The sequence below is a fragment of the Pelodiscus sinensis genome, chromosome 12 (genome assembly GCF_052426305.1).
Source record: "Pelodiscus sinensis isolate ZL-2025 chromosome 12, ASM5242630v1, whole genome shotgun sequence".
Taxonomy (NCBI): Eukaryota; Metazoa; Chordata; order Testudines; family Trionychidae; genus Pelodiscus; species Pelodiscus sinensis.
This window is the reverse complement of record NC_143063.1, coordinates 48,856,201-48,876,481: the sequence shown is the minus strand read 5'-3', so window position 1 is coordinate 48,876,481 and position 20,281 is coordinate 48,856,201. Positions and strand designations below refer to the sequence as shown.

The 20,281-nt window shown below is 50.8% G+C and overlaps 1 protein-coding gene across 8 annotated transcripts in view; it reads left to right on the top strand.

Moving 5' to 3' along the window:
• The window catches only part of ANKRD11 (ankyrin repeat domain 11), a 248,048-nt gene extending 234,209 nt beyond the window's left edge, over nt 1-13,839 (top strand). For 6 of the 8 annotated variants that reach the window (XM_075939842.2, XM_075939838.2, XM_075939839.2 and 3 more), the window contains 5 exons: nt 109-6,866; nt 10,050-10,148; nt 10,261-10,404; nt 11,536-11,628; nt 12,604-13,839. In XM_075939842.2, the coding sequence (XP_075795957.1) occupies nt 109-6,866; nt 10,050-10,148; nt 10,261-10,404; nt 11,536-11,628; nt 12,604-12,789 (7,280 nt within the window). In that variant the 3' untranslated portion in view covers nt 12,790-13,839. The other 2 variants (XR_012906623.2, XM_075939844.2) reach the window with 2 other exon arrangements.
• The last annotated feature ends 6,442 nt before the right edge of the window (nt 13,840-20,281 follow it).

Below are 20,281 nucleotides of genomic sequence, written 5' to 3'. Positions count from 1 at the left end.
GCAAGCAGACTCTTAGCTCAGGCTCTCAGAGGCGGTCTGGAGAATGCATATTTCTCCGAGGGAAAAAAACCTACACGGCTAATGTTTTGTGCTTGTTTTTTTCCACAGAGAGCTCGGAAGAGGAGGAGGAGGAGGACGCCCCTTCGTTTGCACCTTCGAGCTCTGTGGATGGCAATAACACAGACTCTGAGTTTGAAAAAGGCTTGAAACATAAGACCAAGACTCAAGAACCCCCCAAAACGATCACACCAGTCAAGGACGAATATGAGTTTGATGAAGATGATGAGCAGGACAGAGTCCCGCCTGTTGATGACAAGCATTTGCTGAAAAAGGATTACAGGAAAGAGACTAAAGCGAACAGTTTTATTTCCATACCCAAAATGGAAGTTAAAACGTACACTAAGAATAACACCATTACACCAAAGAAAGCTGCCCATCGCATCCTGTCGGACACGTCGGATGAAGAGGACGCCAGCGTAGCGGTGGGGACGGGCGAGAAGCTGAGGTTATCGACTCACTCGATACTGCCCAGCAGCAAGACGCGAGAGCCCGCCAACACCAAGCAACCGAAGGAGAAGAATAAAGTGAAAAAGAAGCGGAAAAAGGAGACCAAGAGCAAAGAGGTTCGGTTTGGCAAAAAAAATGACAAATTTTGTTCCTCTGAATCAGAGAGTGAAAATTTAGAGACTGAGGAGGATGATAGGGACTCCGTGCAAAGCTCTAGCTGTGTAAAGGACTCTAGGCTAGTGCTAAAGGAATCCTCCTTGTTCAACTCTCTGTCTGCCTCTTCCACCTCCTCTCACGGGAGTTTAGCGTCACAGAAACATAACCCTAACCTTACAGACCAGCACTCCAAGCACTGGAGGACGGACAATTGGAAAACCATATCTTCTCCGGCATGGTCTGATGTCAGTTCCTTATCGGACTCCACAAGGACGAGACTGACAAGTGAGTCCGACTATACATCTGAGGATTCGAGCTTACAATCATTAAAGCCGGTGAGGAAGAAGCAGGAGCACAAAAAGAAAAATAACTCACACAATACAATTTCTGAGAAGAAGAATTCATTCCATGCCAATGCAGACGGAGCTATTCCAAAGCTGGACAAGGAGGGGAAGGTTGTCAAAAAACATAAAACAAAACATAAACATAAAAACAAAGAGAAGGGACAATGCCCCGCTGGCCAAGACGTTAAACTAATCAAAACTTTTTCTTTTGAATATGAGGACTCTAAGCAAAAGCCTGACAAGGGTTTGATAGAGACTGAAAGTCCAAGTGAAAATAAATTAAAAGTGTTAAAACATGAGAGAGAACACTGCAAGAAGGAAGAAAAGCTCTTGAAAAATAAATCAGAGGAGAAGGAATGGGTGTTTAAAGATGAGACTGGAAAAACCCCCAAAGAGGAGAAATCATTAAAAAAAGTCAAAGAGGGGAGCAAAGACATCAGCAAATTTTTCAGAGAGGAGAAGTTGAGTAAATCAGAAAAAGAGAAACCAGTAAAGGAGAAATCTCCCAAAGAGGAGAAACCTAGAATACATAAGGAGGAGAAAAAGAAAAAGTCAAAGGACAAGCCATCAAAATCTGAAAAGAAGAATGATCTGAAGGAAGAGAAAATTACTAAACTGGAGAAAGAAAAAACCTTCAAAGAGGAGAAAGAAAAATGTAAAAAAGAAAAAGTTTACAGAGAGGAGCCTGGATTTGATGAGTTTAATAACAAAAACCAATTGCTGGAAAGCGAGGACACAAAATTTAGCCTTTCTGATGATCAGCAAGAGAGATGGTTTTCTGATTTGTCATCCGACTCATCCTTCGACTTCAAATGTGAGGATAGCTGGGATTCTCCAGTAACAGACTTCAGGGAAATTAAAAATGACTCCATGGCAAAACTAATCATAGAAACAGTGAAGGAGGAAATTAAGGAGAAGAAAAGGGAGACTAAAACAAAAGAAAAGAAGGAATACAATGAAAAACGTAATGAAAAGGACACTTTCTTAAAAAAGAGAGAGAGAGAAAGCATCGACAAAAACCCTGAGAAGAAAAAGGACCAGACTGAAAAGCATAAAGTCACTCCTAGTTATCTGCCTGAAAAAGACAAGAAAAGGAAAGATTCTGCAGAAAGCATTAAAGAGAGAAAGGAAAAAGATCCATGTGAAATCAACAAAGAGAGAAAAGATTCTTCTGATAGCTGTAAAGACCGAAAGGACATAAAAATTAAGCAAGAGGAGCCCTATCGAGATGAGTTTAAAGAGTATGGCTGTGAAACATTCTTCAAGGAGAAATCTGATCTTGAATGCAGTGGGAAAAATGCAGAGAATTGGGAAAGGCACCATTCAGGGAAGGAAAAGGAGAAGAAAGATGCTTCTGATAAGGACAAGAAAGAGAAACTGAAACCAGAAAAATATAAGGAGAAATCTAAGGAAGCAGACAGAGAGAAAAATGAAAAAGTTGTTGCTGAGAAAAACCAGAAAGATAAAGAACTGGATAAAAGTTTTAAAGAGAAAAAAGATTCTAAGGAAAAATACAAAGACCTGCATAACAAAGACAAAGAAAGGAAGACTTCTTTTGATTATATCAAAGAAAAGAAAAACTTCTCTGGAGAGAGAGAGGACTTCTCTGAAAAAAAGGATGAGAAAAAAGGAAAAGAGAAAAGTTGGTACAGCATAGCAGATATCTTCACAGATGAAAGCGAAGATGAGAAGGATGATTACAGCTTAAGCGGATTCAAAATTGGTGAGGCCGCTGGGGGTGAATTGCATCGAATGGACAGTCTACAAGAAAAAGATGATAGCATGGCTGCTGAAAAGGAACTTTATCTTGCTGACAAGCCCAGAAAGTACTCTTCTGACAGGCAACATTCGGGAGAGAAACAGAAAGATAAAGAATCTAAAGAGAAGAAAAAAGATAAAGGCTTGGCAGAAGGTGGCAAGGAGAAAAAAGAGAAAAGTTTCTTTGAAAAGCACAAAGAGAAGAAGGATAAAGACTCTGTTGAGAAGTATAAGGACAGGAAAGAAAGAACCTCGGTAGATTCTACCCAGGAAAAGAAAAACAAGCAAAAGCTCCCTGAAAAAGCTGAAAAGAAGCATGCCGCTGAGGAGAAGGTAAAAAACAAGCATAAGGAAAAGATGGATAAAGAACATTCCAAAGAAAAGAAGTCTTCAAAAGGGGGAGAGACCGAGAAGAGCCTGTTGGAAAAATTGGAGGAGGAGGCCCTCAACGAATATAGAGATGACTCCAATGATAAAATAAGTGAGATTTCTTCTGATAGCTTCACAGACAGAGGACAAGATCCAGGACTAACCAACCTTTTTGAGTCTTCTAACCTTTCTCTTACAGATGCCTCTGACGAAAAGTATAAAGATTCTCTTCCTTTGCCTTGCTTGCAAGACAAACTCAAGGAGAAGGAGAGGCACAGGCATTCCTCATCTTCATCAAAGAAAAGTCATGAAAAAGAGAAAGCAAAGAAGGAAAAAACAGAGAAAAAAGAAAAGGTGGATGAATTTAAAGATGCCAGCAATAGAAAAGATTCCACTCAGTATGAAAAAGAATTATCTGTGGATGGGGAGACTTTTGGCATTTCCTACAGCGTGAAAGCAGAGGTCGAGGAAGAGCTGGAGAAAAACATGGACTACTTGCTTTCAGAAAAGAAAGATAAACCTGATACGGAGAGAGAGCTCTCAAAGAAGGCAGAAAAGGAAAAGACTTACAGTTCTGGTGCCATCAACACAGTCAAAGAGAAGAAGAAGAGAGAGAAACACAAGGAAAAATGGAAGGATGAAAAGGAAAAGCATAGAGACAAACATACAGATGGATTCTTTAAACATCACAAAGATGAGACCAAGTCTTTGGTTAAAGACAAGGATAAGGACAGCCCTCAAGTTATCACATTCAAAGAGAAGTCAAAAGAGGAGAGCCTCAAATTTAGTGACACCAAACTGAAGGAGAAACTCAAGGAAAACCAAGAGAGAGACAAAACAGAGTCTTTAAAGATAAGTAATGGAAATGATAAAATAACATTATCCAGAGATGGTACCAAGAAAGATAACAGGCCTAGAGAGAAGCTGCTGGGTGACGGAGATCTAATGATGACCAGCTTCGAGAGGATGCTGAGCCAAAAAGACCTGGAAATCGAGGAGCGCCACAAACGACACAAAGAGAGAATGAAGCAAATGGAGAAGATGAGGCACAGATCTGGAGACCCCAAATTAAAAGATAAAATTAAAACCTCTGAAGAGATGCGCAAAAGGAGTCTAGATTTGACCACAAAGAAACCACTAACACTTGATACTCAACTAAAGGACAAGAAGCTCAAAGAGCTAGGTCCACTGACTCCCATATTGTCACCAGATAATAAGCCGCAGCCCGCGATGGGAACAGATTCAAAAGACTGGATAACTGGCCCTCAACTGAAAGAAATTTTACCTGCCTCTCCCAGGCCAGATCAGAACAGGCCAACAGGTGTTCCAGCTCCAGCTTCTGTAGTGTCTTGTCCAAGCTATGAAGAAGTGATGCAGACACCAAGAACTCCTTCATGCAGCAATGAAGATTACCCTGACTTGATGTTTGATTGCGCTGACTCTCAGCATGCGCTGCCCATGACCACGATGTCCATGAATGCATGTTCTCCTTCCTTTTTTGACAGATACGCTAATGCTTCGAGTGGACTGCCAGACAATCCAAGTCAGACTCCAACAAGGACGGTCCCCTCCACAAACCTTTATCGTTCAATCTCTGTTGATATAAGAAGAGTCCCTGAAGAAGAGTTCAGTGCTGGAGACAAGTTTTTCAGGCAGCAGAGTGTCCCAGCAACATCCAATTATGATTCTCCAGTGCAGCATCTGTTGGAGGAAAAAACCCCTCTTCCTTCTGTTCCTGCAGAGAAGTTTCAGTGCATGTCTCCAGGGTATTACTCTCCTGACTATGGAGTCCCATCACCTAAAGTAGAAGCTTTGCATTGTGCACCTGTCGGCAATGTTGTCCAGTCACCGGAAAGCATCTTTTCTGGCTTACAAGCAAAATCCTCCCCATCTCATAGAGATGAGCTGCTTGCACCTTCTGTAGAAAGTGCGCTCCCCCCTGACCTCGGCATGCCGTTGGACTCCACAGAAGAGCAGCAAGCGACTGCTTCCATTTTGCCCGCAGAATCTTCATTTTTACCCCCTATAGAAGAAAATCATTTCAGTTCAGGTATTTCAGAGCAGAGCAACATGGACTGGGAGAACCCTCCTTCCAGGAACCCTGACCTTCCCATGCCTCCTACCTTGATTGGTAATCCGACTGAGCATCCCGCCAGCTGGTCAGTGGGAGCAGAACTTCTAATGAAGTCTCCCCAGAGGTTTCCTGAATCGCCTAAGCCATTCTGCTCACTGGACCCAATACATCCCACACCAGTGCCCTTTATTGCTACAGATTCTCCATACCCAGTTTCTCCTATTTCATATCCATTGTCTGTATCTGAACCGGGGCTTGGTGAAATAAAGGAAGATGCTGAAGAAGCTGTTGCAGGGGAAATGGCAACTGCAGAAGAGCAAGCTCCTTACATGTCTCCTACAAGATTAGATACCTTCTTCAATAATTGCAAGCCTCTTCCAGAAGAAGCACATGAGATGCCTTCAGAACCCTCTTGCATGCCAGCAGAAACTCAGGCAGAAGCTGTCAGTGCTCTGGAAAACAGTTACTTGGAAAATAATAATGTTGCACCTGTAAACCCAGAAGAGCGGGTGACGTGGCCTGATCCATTCACAAACTCAGAAGATGACTTGGATCTTGGTCCCTTCTCGTTGCCAGAATTGCCACTCCAAACTAAAGATGTTCCAGATGCTGAAATGAGTGAAGTGGCCCCAATAGAAGAAAACTCATTAAATGTCCCAGATGTCATAAATACCGGGGTCATAAACATGGGTGTGTCTGTCACAGCTTCCAGTGAGCAGGAAGAGCTGCCGCTGGTAGAAGCAGCAGCTACTACTGCTAGTAACTTACTAGCCGTGGAACCAGAGCCACAGCCTGAGGAGCAAAAATCAGAAGCCATTGCATCAGAAGCTACATCAGAAGTATTGACTGTACCAGAAGAAAAAAGATTAGAGGAGTCTGAGGCCCAGAATTTTCAACAGACTGCATCAATACAGCTTACCGACCCAGAGAAAAGAGAGGCAGAAACAAACCCTGAAGGGTTGCCCGCATCACACTGTGCAGCGGAGAGTGGATCGCAAGCCAGCTTGCCACAAGCGAACAGTGCTGAGAGCGGGGTGGTGCAAGACACGGCTGCAGTGCGAAGTGGAAGCCAAGTCCCGCCCACCCAGACGGATGCATCCCAAGGGACTACTCCAGCAGAAACCATCGAGCCAGTACAAAAACCAGTAGCAGAAGTTTCCAAACAGCCCAAAATAGAAGAGATCCCACAACGAATTACGAGGAACCGGGCTCAGATGCTGGCCAATCAAAATAAACAGAACACTGCATCCACTGAGAGAGAGTTTCCTCCTGTTTCTGCACCTTCGACGCGGGCAAAAGGGCGAGTGACAGAGGAAGACGATTCTCAAGCCCAACATCCGCGCAAACGCAGGTTCCAGCGTTCCAGCCAGCAGCTACAGCAGCAGATTAACACGTCCACCCAGCAGACGAGAGAGATGATCCAGCAAACCCTGGCCGCTATCGTAGATGCTATAAAACTGGATGACATTGAGCCCTACCACAGCGACCGATCGAATCCATACTTCGAGTATCTTCAGATCAGAAAAAAGATTGAAGAGAAGCGGAAAATCCTCTGCTACATTACTCCCCAAGCTCCCCAGTGCTACGCTGAGTATGTCACCTACACGGGGTCCTATCTGTTGGACGGCAAGCCTCTAAGCAAACTTCACATTCCTGTGGTGAGTGACCCTGGCTGTTTTTTCTCCTGGCTCCATGCTCTTTAGGAAATATCAACTGGAAAGCAGGGAGGGCCCCTCAGTGCTACGGATGCAGCCAAGTCAAGTTGGGCTGTCCTCCAGCTAGGGATGTTAAATATCGGTTAATTGAATAGTTGGGTAACCTCATGGTTTTTTATCAGTTAGTCGAGTATTCTATAGTCCCTGGGGCAGGGACGGCAGCCGCTGGATCAGAGGCACCAGTGCAGGGTACCAGGTAGGAGCTGGTCCATGAGGGGAGTCGATTTAAAAACCAGCCCCCCTTGTGGACTGGCTGCCTGCCCCCCAATGCTGCTGTCTCTGATACAGAGGCAGCAGCGCAGGGTGGCAACAACCCTGTCTGGCGGGGAGGTCTGAGCTCCTGGACCTAGTGCAAGCCAGAACTGAGCCGGGCTGCCTACCTGGCTCCTAATACACTTTAAAGGCAGAGCCACAGTGGGGGTAGACTCAGCATGAGCCAGAACTGAGCCGGGCTGCCTACCTGGCTCCTAATACACTTTAAATGTAGAGCCGCAGTGGGGGTAGACTCAGCATGAGCCAGAACTGAGCCAGGCTGTTAAAAAATGTACTGGTAGGTGGGGGGAGGGGAATGCGTGTCGTCTATAACATTAACCTACAAGCTTTTGATCGACTACACCATTGATCGACTACACCATTCCATCCCTACCTCCAACACGGTTCTTTCTAGTTTCTAGTCAAGATGGGACTGCAGCTCCGTACTTGGCCTCGCAGCACTTACGGAGAAGGCTTAAGATGACACACTGGAGCAGGGGTGGGCAATAATTTTTGGTGGGGGGGCCACTTCGAGATTTTGGAAAATAGTCAAGGAGGGGGCTCAGGGTCCAGGATGGAAGTTGGGTGCCGAAGGGAGCACGAGGTAAGGAACTGGGTGCAGGAGACTGAGAGGAAGTTTGGGCAAAGGAGGGGGTTGTGACCTGGGTCAGGGGATTGGGGTGTAGGGTCAGGGAGGGGGTCTAGATGCAGGAGAGGGTTCTGGCCTGGGAGAGAGGCACTAGGAGGGAGTGCAAAGTCTGGGAGGGAGCTGTGACCTAGGAGGAGGGGAGAAAAGGGGTGGTGACTTGGGGCAGGGGATTGGGCTGCAGGGTCTGGGAAGGTGTTTGGGTGCAGGAGAGATTCTGGCCCGGGGGAGGAATATAGAAGGGGGTACAGGTTCTGGGAGGGAGTTGTGACCTGGGGGTGTAGAGGGTTTGGATGGTGACCTGGGGAGGGAGTTGGGGTGCCAGAGGCAGGCTCTGGCTGGGAGGCGCTTACCGAAGCCTGCAACACCCCCAAATCACTTACAACTGCAGCTGCAAACCTCTCAGCTCTGGGATAGGGAAAAGATTTTCTCTACTCCCATTCTCCAGGCTAATCTCTCAGATCTTATTGGCTGGCTGTTTCCAGCCAATAGGAGCTGAGAGATTGCTGGGGTCAGTTCCTGTTGGCCCGTTGTTTCTGGCCAATCAGAGCTGAGGATTGGGCTGGGGGCAGGAAGATTGCCCGAAGCCTCCCCCTTCCCTGCAGAGCAGACTCGCGGACTGAATGTGCCTGAGAGGCTTTTGCCCAGCCCTGCGCTGGAGCCTTGCAGTAGTGGCAGCTGTGTTATAAATGGGTTTCCTGTGTGTGCTTAGACAAGACGGCTAAGCAGCGCTCAGGAACCAAAGTTTTGGAACTTCAGACCGTGAGGCCCATGGATTTGAGAGCCAGAAAGCAAAAGCAGCAGCATACTGATTAGGGATCCCATCTGAAATACCATAAGCAGCTGTTAATACCATAGCTGCCCTTAACTTCTGCCTTTCGTTTTACCAAGGCTCCAATGAGCGACTGTCCAATAAGTGGCGACCGCCCGGCAGGAGCAAACAGGTATTTCTCTGACCCGCTCCACTGCCGGAGTTTGCCAGTTCAGCTGCACCAATAGCCCAACACTTCCAGTCAGGACACGTGGCTCCCAGCCCCGGGGGCCGGTTCTGGATTTGACTAACATGTTCCATTTCATGTCCTGCGGCAGTTGAATGGAGAAGTACCACAGGCAGTGTAGCCCTGGTGCTGCCTTTTCTCCCCAGAGCAAGGCTGGATTCTGTACAAGTGCAGACAGGAGGCTTTCCCGTGGTTAAAATAAAATAGTACCTGGGCCTTCCCAGAAACAACCCTCAGGGGACGTCCTTGGGAAATCAGCCCACGTTCTTGCCATTTGAAAGTTGCGGTTCTGGTAGGAAACGTGGCCGGAGATGTGTGCCAGCCCCCTGCCTGTTCTGCTGAAGCCAGGCGTCTCTTCTCTGGCGCGTTCCACGAGGAACCTGAGAAGTGAGCCCTGGAGCACCTGCCTGGCCCCTGTTGAAGCTGGTTGGGCTCAGCACAGAGTTCGTCTGCATTCATCGTATTGCAGGACCAGGGCCTGAGCTGTTGCCCGTTCTATCAGCTGTGAAATCGGAAGCATTGTAGGTGACGGGCAGAGCTGTTTGGCCCAAAGCACAGCAGCCACCCAGCTTTCTGCTCTGCACTGCGCTGTCTGAGCGTGTGATTGTGCTCAGTGTGAACAGGAAATTATGGGAGGGTTGTAGTTTTACCTCCGCTCTACATCGGTGGGGTCTCCTGCTTGCTGCAAGCCCCAAGCGGGGTTTGACTAAGGAGATGCTGGCCGCCGTGAGTGGGGACTCAGCTGCTCCCCCCGCCCCTCCGTAATGCTTTGCAGCTGCGTGTGTCTCATGCTGTTCATCAGAGGACCCAAAGTGCTTCATGAAGTGTCCTCAGGATGCCCCGAAAGGGTGGGCAGGTGAAAGCATGTGGTGATGGAAGCCCCACCCGCAAGCACTGTGCCCACCTCTGCGCACACAGCCTCTCTTGCCCTGCTCTGCATTCCCCCGCGCTGCCTGGGCACAGCTAGCTGCAGGAGATTGTCCTGCATGGGAAGGCAGTACAGCCGTACAGTGGGTGACATGTGCCATCTCCCTGGCAACGGAAGGCTTTGGCAACCCGTCCTCGGCCTAAGGGCACTCACTACATAGCTGCACCTGAACCTTGGGCCCCCGTATAGCAGCTGAGAGCGCTGGCCCCATTTCAGCAAGCCCAAAGCAACTTCAAGGGTAAGGAACAGCTCTGCCTTGTGCCACCAGTGGTAACCATCTGTGCCTTTCTGTCTGACTGTAGATCGCCCCCCCTCCCTCGCTGGCGGAGCCCCTGAAGGAACTCTTCAAGCAGCAGGAGGCGGTGAGGGGGAAGCTGCGACTCCAGCACAGCATCGAGCGGGTAATGGAGAGCCCTGGGGGAGGCCTCCGGGGGTACCTGGCTCTTGGCTGTCTCCACGTGAGAAGCGAAGGGCCGGCCTAACTCACGGGGCTCTTGTCTCCTTGTCCCCCAGGAGAAGTTGATTGTTTCGTGCGAACAGGAGATCTTACGCGTTCACTGTCGGGCAGCGCGAACCATTGCTAACCAGGCAGTGCCCTTCAGCGCGTGCACCATGCTGCTGGACTCTGAGGTCTACAACATGCCTCTAGAAAATCAGGTCAGTGCCCACGTTCAGCCTCCTGAAATCTGCCCCGCGGATCCAGTGGTGCAGCTGGGTGTGCGCGGGACGGGTGTAGGGAGGCCTTAACATGCTTCCCATCCAGGTATCTATGACTCCCTCCTCCAGCACACTGGCACGGTGTAGCCGGGGAGAGCTCCCAGCGTGTGCTGCTCTCCAGTGTGTTGGGGGGGGGAGGGGACGTGTCTGACTGACGCAGGGGACCCAGCATTATCTGTCTATTTCAAGTAGCAAAGACTGATCTGTCTGCAGGCTATGAAGCCCCCTCTGCCCCTCCCTGTGAGCAGAACTTGCATCGGACGTTCTGCGCAGCTGTTCTGCCCTCCCCTCCCCACGTGTGTCAGAACAGAAAACTATGAAATGACTTTGAGGGAGGGCTTGCTTTGAAAAGCAGAACTCCCCGCACTGCGCACAGAGGGGCTTTTGTTTTTGAGTCCACGTAGGGGGGAGCTGGAGAGAGGCTCAGAAAAACCAGCCCCAAAGATGAGTCAGACTTAGCAGACTGGTGCTATCCAAGGATTTAAAATGAGCTGAAGCGGGATTGAGCGATTACGCTAGCACCTCCTGCTGGCCGGAAGCTGCCGTCTCTGTAGAACACACAGCTGCATTGCAGACACTGGGCCCTGTACAGTAGACAGTGTAGTGAGATTCATTAGTGAGCCAGCATATTGATCCATGCATCTGATTTACCTCTCAGCAGTTCCCAAGACACACAAAACCCATTATGGAAATCTCCATGTAGAAGACATTATGATGTGGGGCACAAGTTCAAGGACGCGGGGAGCTGCAGGTGTCCTGTTCGCCAGGGAAGAACTGAATGAGTTTAGCCTGAACAGATTCTGCGCTCCACTCCCTGTGGGGAAGGCAAGGAGGGGGCGGGTGTGTAGCAGCTTCCACTCAGGCTCACACCTCTAGCAAAATGCTGTGAGAGCAGCACGGGGCTGCACAGCCATTATTCCTCCCTGCTGGTGCATTTCTGGCTACGTCCTAGCCAGACCCGCTGCCAGGAGAAAGTGAGCGAAGGCGTGGCGGGAAGTGGAGGGGTGTCCGATGGGTATTTCTTTTATGGATACATTAGCACAGGTTCCCTTTGTGCTCTTCCCTCTGCAGGGAGATGAAAACAAATCGGTCAGAGATCGTTTCAATGCGCGCCAGTTTATTTCCTGGTTGCAAGACGTGGATGACAAATACGACCGAATGAAGGTGAGAGCGGTGACCCTGGGGATTCCAGTGCCCGGGGTGGGCAGCATTTCCAGCAGCGGGTGGTGCTGGTCCGTTACCTGCTTGCACTACTTTGCTTGGCATTTTAAAGCAGGGGGAGGATTCCAGTCTCTTCAGCCAGTGCAGGGGCCCCAAACCCTGTAGTCCTGCTAGCAGCGCAGGTCACTGCTGCTGGGCACCTGGTGCCAGGGTTTGGCCAGGAACCCTGGGAGCAAGCGTGAACAGTGTGATCCCACACCCATGCAGGACTCTTAGCCATTCCCAGTGCCATGCAGGGAGCAATCCCTGTGGGGAGCTAGGTAAGCACAGACTGGCTCTGCACATGGGGAAGGAGGCAGACGTCACCTGCTGAGGATCAGAGGGAGGCTGTGGCAGAATTCCTGGCTCAGCCCTGGGCGCATTCCTTGCAGCCACACGGTTTCCCCTTGTCCATGTTCCGTGCCGCTGCACGCTGGCTCGGGTAGGTCCATGGCCCTGCCCACAGTACCCGTCATGCAGCTCAGGGGCCACCCAATTCACAGGTGGGACCTGAGCCGCAAAGACACAGCAGGAGTGTGAGCCCAGACTCAGCCTGTGGCCCTCCCTCCCTTCCTTCCTCTTTCACATTGTGTGGGCCTGTTACCATGCCAAGGTGACAGCCACGTGCCATGCTGCAGCTCTCCATGGGCTGAGTTCATCCAGGGCTAAAAACAACCTTCGTCTGGCCTATTGTTGTACAGCACCTCTGGAGGCAGAGTGGAGCCTTCTCAAAATCCTGTTTTCCAAGCAGCATTTCCTTCCGCAAAGGGTATCCAGGGTCTGCCGGGGACCCTGTCCCTGGCTGGGAATGTCTGTCCAACACAGTAGCTGCAGGCTCCGTCACCCGGCTGCCAGAATGTGATTGTTCAGTACAGTCAAGTGATGGTTGTGTCTCTGTTCTCTCCCATTAACCCCCGTCTCCGCTGGGCGATGGAGCAGACGTGCCTGCTAATGCGACAGCAGCATGAAGCCGCTGCCTTGAACGCCGTGCAGCGAATGGAGTGGCAGTTGAAGGTTCAGGAGCTGGATCCAGCCGGGCACAAATCCCTCTGCGTGAACGAGGTCCCCTCATTCTACGTGCCGATGGTTGACGTCAATGATGACTTTGTGCTCTTGCCGGCATGACAATACAAAACCAGGAGACATTCTCCCTGAAAACTGGCAAGGGCAGGAGCCCTCTGAGGACGGATGCTGGAGCTCACATTCATCCTTCCCACTTGCTGATGAATCCCTGGTCAGAGGAAGAGGAAGCATCTATCGGCAGAAAACAAAACAGTAAGAAAAATACTTGCACTTTCTTCATGTCGTCTCCCTCGCTTCCGGACTGATCGCCGCCGCGCCAGGCAGCGGGAGCAGGGAACGCGTCTCCCTTCAAACCGGTTGCTGCAGCAGAGGGCAGCCAGCCTGCACACAGCAGTGAGCATCTGACTGGACAAGGAGAGAGACTGACTGAGGCAATGAGGAGGAAAGGTTCAAGGACACGGGCTTGCAGGAGCTGCTGAGCAGGGCCAGCAACCGTGCAGATCATGGACTTGTGAACATGGCAATTGCAAGCTCTTGGGTTTCCATTTGTCCGCAGCTCTCCTGGCGGAGACGCTGCGGAGGAGACGGTGGGTTTTTTATATATATATTTTTTTTTGTTCCATCCTGATTACGTGATAAATTAAAAGCAGAAATAAAAGGAAGCATCCAGCTTGCCCAACTGCAGTACTGGGGGTGCAAACGGCTGCGGCTCCGGACCCGGGACACCTGCCGAGCCGTCAGCAGCTGCTCGTCGCCGCTTTCGGAGGAGGGAGGAGGCAGTTGGCGCATTATGTGCACGCGCCCGTAGGGTGAGTGTCTACCGCGAAAATGGTGCCGTCGAGCAAGGACTTTGCCGATCATGTTTTTAATGGGTAAATCCATTTGGTTTATATATATTTTTCCTTTAATCTTGGGCATTTCGTTTCTCTTTCTGAGAACGTAACTTGAAAAAAACACTACAGAGCCAATACTCATATAAAGAAAATTGTATCCCATAAATGCTGTACAGTTTTTATATACATTAACAATGTACTTTTGCTGCCTTCTAGATAATTTATTTTGCAACACATTACTGCACAGTTGTAAATAACTTATGTACTGTAACATCACTTTCAGTTATGTGTAAAGAAATAAATAAATTAATTAAAATTATCTTTGTATGTATAGTTCACCCTAGGCAGCACTTTCCCTCTCAAGGAAAACATAAGGGCCAAACTGGTGTGCAGTGTTCAGTATTTCAAAGCTGTCTTCTGAGATTCAGGCCTCGCAAACAGTGACTCAGTCTGCAGTCCGGGCTGTGGAGATCTCCAAGTGTTGACCCCTTTTAACACCGTCTCGTTTTTTTCCTTTTTGCCCCCTGCCCTTTTGTGTTGAGTGGAAGTGGAGAAACCCCCCGCAGGGATTCTGAAGCTGTCAGATTTACTGAGCCTGGCTTGGGCAGGCAGGGGAATCCCGCCCTGCCACGGGCTAGCTTGGGGCCTAGAAGAATGTAGATGATACTTGCACATTTGCGCTGAGGGGGAGACAGTTCACCCTGTTTCCTCAGCCGGAGCTGCTGTCCTGTGGGGAGCCAGTGAGTCAGAGCCAAGGGGCCCAGGGAAGATGAGACAGCCTGGTTGGGCGGCGCCTGTAGCTATTTCTGCATTGTGAGCAGCCATTCCAGTGTGTTACTAGTATTGTGAGTTCTGGATAAAGAAGCCAGTTGCTTGATAACCCACCACAGCTGGGAAGGGAACTGATGAGGAGCTGGGGCCTGCTACCAGGCTGTGTCCGTTCGGCCTCCAGCATCACTTGGCTTGTGGGACCCTTTCTGCTTCCTTGTTTTTCAGGGGATGCTGAACACCCTGTGGGTGCCTGAGGCTTGGGACCTCACTGTGAGCTTGATCCAGTTCCATTGGTCCAGCCCCACGGCAGTGTCCAACCGTCCCAGGGTGCAGTGGGGCTTTGCGAGCTCTGCTCCAAGGCGCCAGCAGGGGGCGTGCTGTGCAGCATGCGGCACACCCCCTTCTGGAGCGTTTTCTTATTAGCAGGCAGGGCTGCAAGGGACTTGTCATGGGTTGGTCGGACTCGGCGTCTGTTCGGGGCTGGCCGGGGCTAGGGTGTGCAGGATGCAGACTAGCTGATCGGGGGGGGAAGGTGACTAATTAGAGAGAGATGGGACCCTGCCTCCCACCCGCTCTGGGGGCCGCTGTCACTAAGTCACTGGGAGTGTTGATTCCAGCCCCGTCCTGTCCTGGGGACTGGTATCTGGTCTTTCGTAGGTCGGCTCCCTCGCAGAAGCCCCATCCCTCTGTTGGCAGAGAAGCCAGACCCCAGCAGGAGGCATTACTTGGTCAGATGCTCAAAAACCTCCGTCGGTACCGCTCAGCAAGGAGGGATTGTCCCCAGAAAGGCTGGGCCGAGATGGCTCAATTAAACCGTCCAGAGTGTTTGTGTTTTTAAGGCCAGATTGTCCCCTGCTCAGCTGCGGCGTGCCCAGCATTGATTTTTCAGAGTTGTCTGGCTTTGAACAGCCTGTCAGGAGGGAGCTCGGGCGTAGTGGAATTGTACAATCAGTTGGAGGCCGGGTGTTGCCGCGGCTGTATTGCAAGGCGGTGGCTGCCTGTTCCATAGAGGGTTGAATGTGTGGCTGTTGGAGGAATAGTAACGGAGACCATCCTTAGTCCTGCTGTTGGTTGAGTTTGTGCCAAGCACAGATGCGCAGGTCCGAGCGGGAGGCAGATGGAAGAGACGTTTTGCTCCTTACACGCCCTGATAAGCAGCTTACTCCAAACTGTGCAGGCATGTGGGCCAGCCGGCCGGCCCGGCTTCCTTTACAGCTGCAACATCTTGACACTTTCTGTCTGCAGTTGAAAGTGACCTGGCATGCTGCAGCTACAATGCACTGGCTGAACTAATTGTGCATGACAGTTAATAGGAGGAGCCTTGGGCGTAGCACAGCGAGGGACCCGGAGTGTGCTGCATCTCACGCCCGCAGGGGCTGGCCGGGTGCACGGAGGGGCCTGGAAGATGAGATTGTCTGAAACATGGGTGGGTGCATGTGCGAAGTCCTCCAGTTCCCGCGCCGTGTCCCTTCCTGCTCGCCTTCCCCTCCTCCAGGTGCCCGAGCTGCTGAGGGAATAGGGAGGCCTGCGGGGAAGGGCTCTGCCTAATTCAGTGTGAAGGCTTCCCCCCTGCCCCTCCCTGTGCCTTTCCTGGGCATGTTGGGTGAGCAGCCCAGATGGCCAGAGACGCTCAGTGTTTGACCTGGGCTGCTCACCCAGGTAACAGCGGAGTAGGGCCAAGAGCAGCAGGCAAGGGGGGGGGTATAGACAAGGCTGGTGCAGGGGGAAGTGCGGGGAGAACAATCTTACATTTAGCTAGCAGAGACGTCAAAGTCCTGCTTGATCCCGGGGGAGGGGGGGGACCCGTAGCCACACAGGCACCAGGAAGCTTCCAAATTGGGCGTTTCCCTTTTCAGACCCTCTGCATTCAAATCTCACTCAGCTCCCGGGTGGCTGTGAAACAGCTGCTGCTATGAAGCGACCTGATGACTTGAGCAGGGAGCCACCTGGCTTTCCGGCCTGCGGGCTCGCCGCTTTCCGCCTGGCTGCTTTGTAAAATCAAGTCGAAGCACATTCCTGTCCGGTCGTTCTCCCCACTGACGTGTTGAATTAGCACCCTCGGTCTGCTGGGGCTGGAACTCCAAACCGCGGCGTCACGTCACGCCGGGCTTGCTCTGGGGAGTTGGAGAGACTTGGGGGGCCCGATTCTCGGCTGGTGTAACCACTCTGGCTGCACCAGTGAGGGGTGAGGCGGGCGATCTGTCACAGCACCTCGCCTCTTCTAACAACATTGCCTTAGCGCAATGTCCCAGGTCCTTTCGTAGGGCTGGACGGGGAAATGGACAGGCCGCTCCTGGCCACGGACAGCACTGGCACTGACCTCCGCTTGCCGTGTCGATGGGAGGTTTCTCTGTGCCTTTGTTGTGCACAAATCCCCAGTCTCCTGGCCTGAGGGGGGCGCTGCTCTGGGCTGGGGGGTGCGTAGTAGACTGTAGAGATGGCCAACACGGGTCAGTACTTGGAACACCCTTGGATGTATTCGGAATGTTTTTCATTTAAACATTGAGTCCTTTGTTTGCCGGGTTTGAGCCTTTTTGCTACTTTCCGCTTCCCTCGGGGGCTCGGCTTTGCCCGACATAGGGGCTGGTTTTCTCCACTAGTGTTGCCAGCTACGCTGCAGAACACACTTTCCATGCCAGTGAGGCGAATGGCTAGGCCGGCCAGCTCTCCTGCGCGGTGGGAGGATGCAGGAATGCTTGTCTTTAGAACGCAGGAATATGGCCACAAATAACACTGCTTTTTGTTAATTTCAAGCCCTGTTCCTTTTGTTGGTAAACACCCATCCACCTGTATAAGCATGGAGAGACCTTTAATCAGCCATCGAAAGCAACAATAGCAAAAGCGTTGTATTCTCTTTCGACACCTGTGCTATGTGGATCGAGTCTCAACAGTGTAAATTTCCCTCCTTGTTAATGCTTCTCTGAGACTGTATATAAATGTAAATATCTCACAGGTCAATTCACACCTTTCTATTTGTACTAGTCCAACTTGCGTAGTGTGTGGGGTAAAACAGCGGCAAGGTTGCGTTGTCTGTAATGTAACAATGTAATTTTTTTTACAATGTAGTTTGTGTACATATTGTTTGGCGGTGCTGGTGCTGCCCATGGCACCGCTCTGCCGCGACACTGCTGTCCTTTCGCTGTACAACTTCCTGCAGACAGACACAAAGTGAATACAAATGTTATTTTCTACAGTTGCATGTACAGAGATGAGCGCCAGAGAGATGCTGTTGTCCCTCAGAGATAATGTTCGTAAATAAATTTAAAAAAAAAAAAGAAAACTGGTCTGTGAATTTCTGCCAGTTCATCTTCCTGAAGGAAGGCAGGTTTGTTGTTCTCCGTTTCACATCCCTTCAGTTCCATGCAACCATTCGCTCTCTGGGCAGGGATGCCGTGTTTGTACAGCTCCCTGCACAATCGGTCTCCTGGGAACTACGGAAATAGTCATCCCCCCCATGGGAACTTGCCTGGGGTGAAGTCCAGCCTGCCACAAGGCGTTGCGGGATTACTGCAGCTCCAGCCCTAAAGCCTGTATTTCCTCAAATGACCCCCCAACTCCAGTCTCTGTTAAGCATGGGGCCAAAAGCAGCCCCACAGAGTGGAGTTGCACCAACATAGGCCAGCCCTGAATCATCTGGCTCTAGAGACTATTCTGATCAGCGGCCTAAAAGCAGCTAGATTCCTCCCCACCTTAGTCATCCCTGCCGGATGAGCAGCTCCATTTCTCCCTCACTTCCCCAAACGGGTTTCCAGGTCTAGGCAGTCACCCCACTACAAGGAAAGAACCCAAGCCCAGGGGCGATACCCTGGGGGCCCCTCCTTCCCTATTGGTAGTTCCTGGAAGCAGCAACTGAAACAGATGGTGATGGCTAGAGACACACAATCAAGCCATTGCTTCAGGGGCTAGCCGAGTTAGTCTGTAACAGGATAAACTTAACAAACGATCTGGGAGCACTTGATAGACTAACAAAACATGGCGATGGGATCATGAGCTTTCATGGGCACAGCCCACTTCTTCAGATGACCAGAACTAAAATAAATAGGGGAGATGGGAGGGGGAGGAAAGAAATGGGAGGAGGGAACAAGAAGGGGTAGTGGGTATAAAAAAAATAAGGGGAAAGCCAAGCCAAGCTGAAATACAACAGGAAAAACAAATAGTCTATAAGCACCTGAAGCCTGGATAGTCAAGAGGCAGATAAGAACCATTAGTGGGCAATAGAGAAGAAGGGAACAGCACCAAATACTATAGAGTCATTGGCACCTTCATTCAAGCCACGCCCCCCAAGGCAGTGGTGCAGCGTTCCAGCTGACCTCGCTAGGCCACTAGGTGTCACCAGTGCTCCACACAAGCCCCCGCCTGCTCTCCAATGCCACCCGGCTAGAAGCCAGGCAAGTGTCGCAGGTTTCCCGGCCGTGCCGTGCATCTCACTGGGCATGGAGCCCATGAATTCCTACGTGCCTCCCAGTCGGTAGCTCTGGATCTTCAGGGGGTGGCCAGCTGGACACAGAAGGGTTTCTTGCCCTATGGGAGCTGTGGAGCCCGCTGGTGGTCCACAGGGGGCTTGTGCACGTGGTCTGTGGGATCCGCACAAAGACTTGACCTCGTAGTTTTCTAGGGAGAGCCTTCCCCAGTGTGGGGTGTCGTGTGATGGAACAGGCCCCCGCCCAGCTGGGCTGCCATCCCCCATCCTTCAGCTCTTGGAACTGATACTGAGAGTTCACAGCTCGGAGAAGCCCTTTGCTACCGCTCGCACCATGGCAACGCAGAGGGGAACCCCAGGCCTAGCCTTCTTCCCAGACATCCTACACCACAAAACCCCTTGACAATTAGAATGGGCCCTCCTGCACCTCTGTGGTTCCCCCTTTCGGCACCTTCAACTTCCAAATGTAGCTCCCTGCCCCCAGGAGCTGCCTGTTCTTTGGCCGCACTTCACTCCCGCCTGGCGATAAGGGCTCTTCATTCAAGCGTGTGCTTTCATGAAAGGGTCTTTGCTCAGAGTGACCTCTTGAGAGAGATGACGATGTGCCCTGAGTATTGAAGTGCCCCTGCAAGAGTGACGCACCCTGCCAGCCTCACTCACTGAACAAGACTTTCCCTCTTCCCCCTGGCTCTGGGCGAGAACCTTTCACTGACTCAGGCGTGCCCTGTGAGGGCAAACGGCTCAGGGCGGGACAGAACTGGGAGAAGAAGCCAGGCAAACACAGGGCTGAGGAGATAAGGCAAAAGGGAAGGGCAGGGTGGATGTAAATATTTGGCAAGGTGCTTCAGAAGTTCTCAGAGCTGCGGGATGGGGCCTGGCCCCATTTTCCTTACAAAGTTCCATGCAGGCCTCAAGAATCAATCTGTCTTGAGCACCCCATTCATTGTCCCCGGAACGGGCCAGGGCACCCCACTCCCTTCAGCCTGCTGAGCCCCCCCCCCTCCCAGTGAGCAGAAAGCTGCAAAGGCTGCAGAAGGAAGATTTCAGCTCATCTGCCTTCTTCCATGATAACAGAGATTTGATGCCCTGCCTGGGGCGGCCCCTTCCCCAAAGGAATCAAGCAGAAGCACCGCTCCTCCTCCCCCCGCCCCGCCATGGCTTTTCCTTCCTTCATCATCCATGCGCATGCAGCAGCAAGTCCTCTCAGCAACTGCACTGATCCCGGGAAACACGGGTTCTAGATGCACCTACCTTAAAGCTTTTACTGGTGCCGGAAACGGCAGACGGCTACATAGAGACACATTTCTAAAGTGCCTAGACACACACACTGGAAGTCTAAATAAGATGATGAACTAGAGAGATGCTTATTAAAGGAGGATATTGATCAAATAGGCATCACAGAAAGTTAGTGTAATGAGGACAATCAATGGGGGACAGTCGCACCAGGGTACAAAATCTATCAGAAGGACAAAAGAGGTCATGTTGGTGTCGGCTATACGTGCAAGAAAATGTAGAATCAAATGAAGTAAAAATCTGAAATGAACCAAAATGTTCCATATAATCTCGAAAG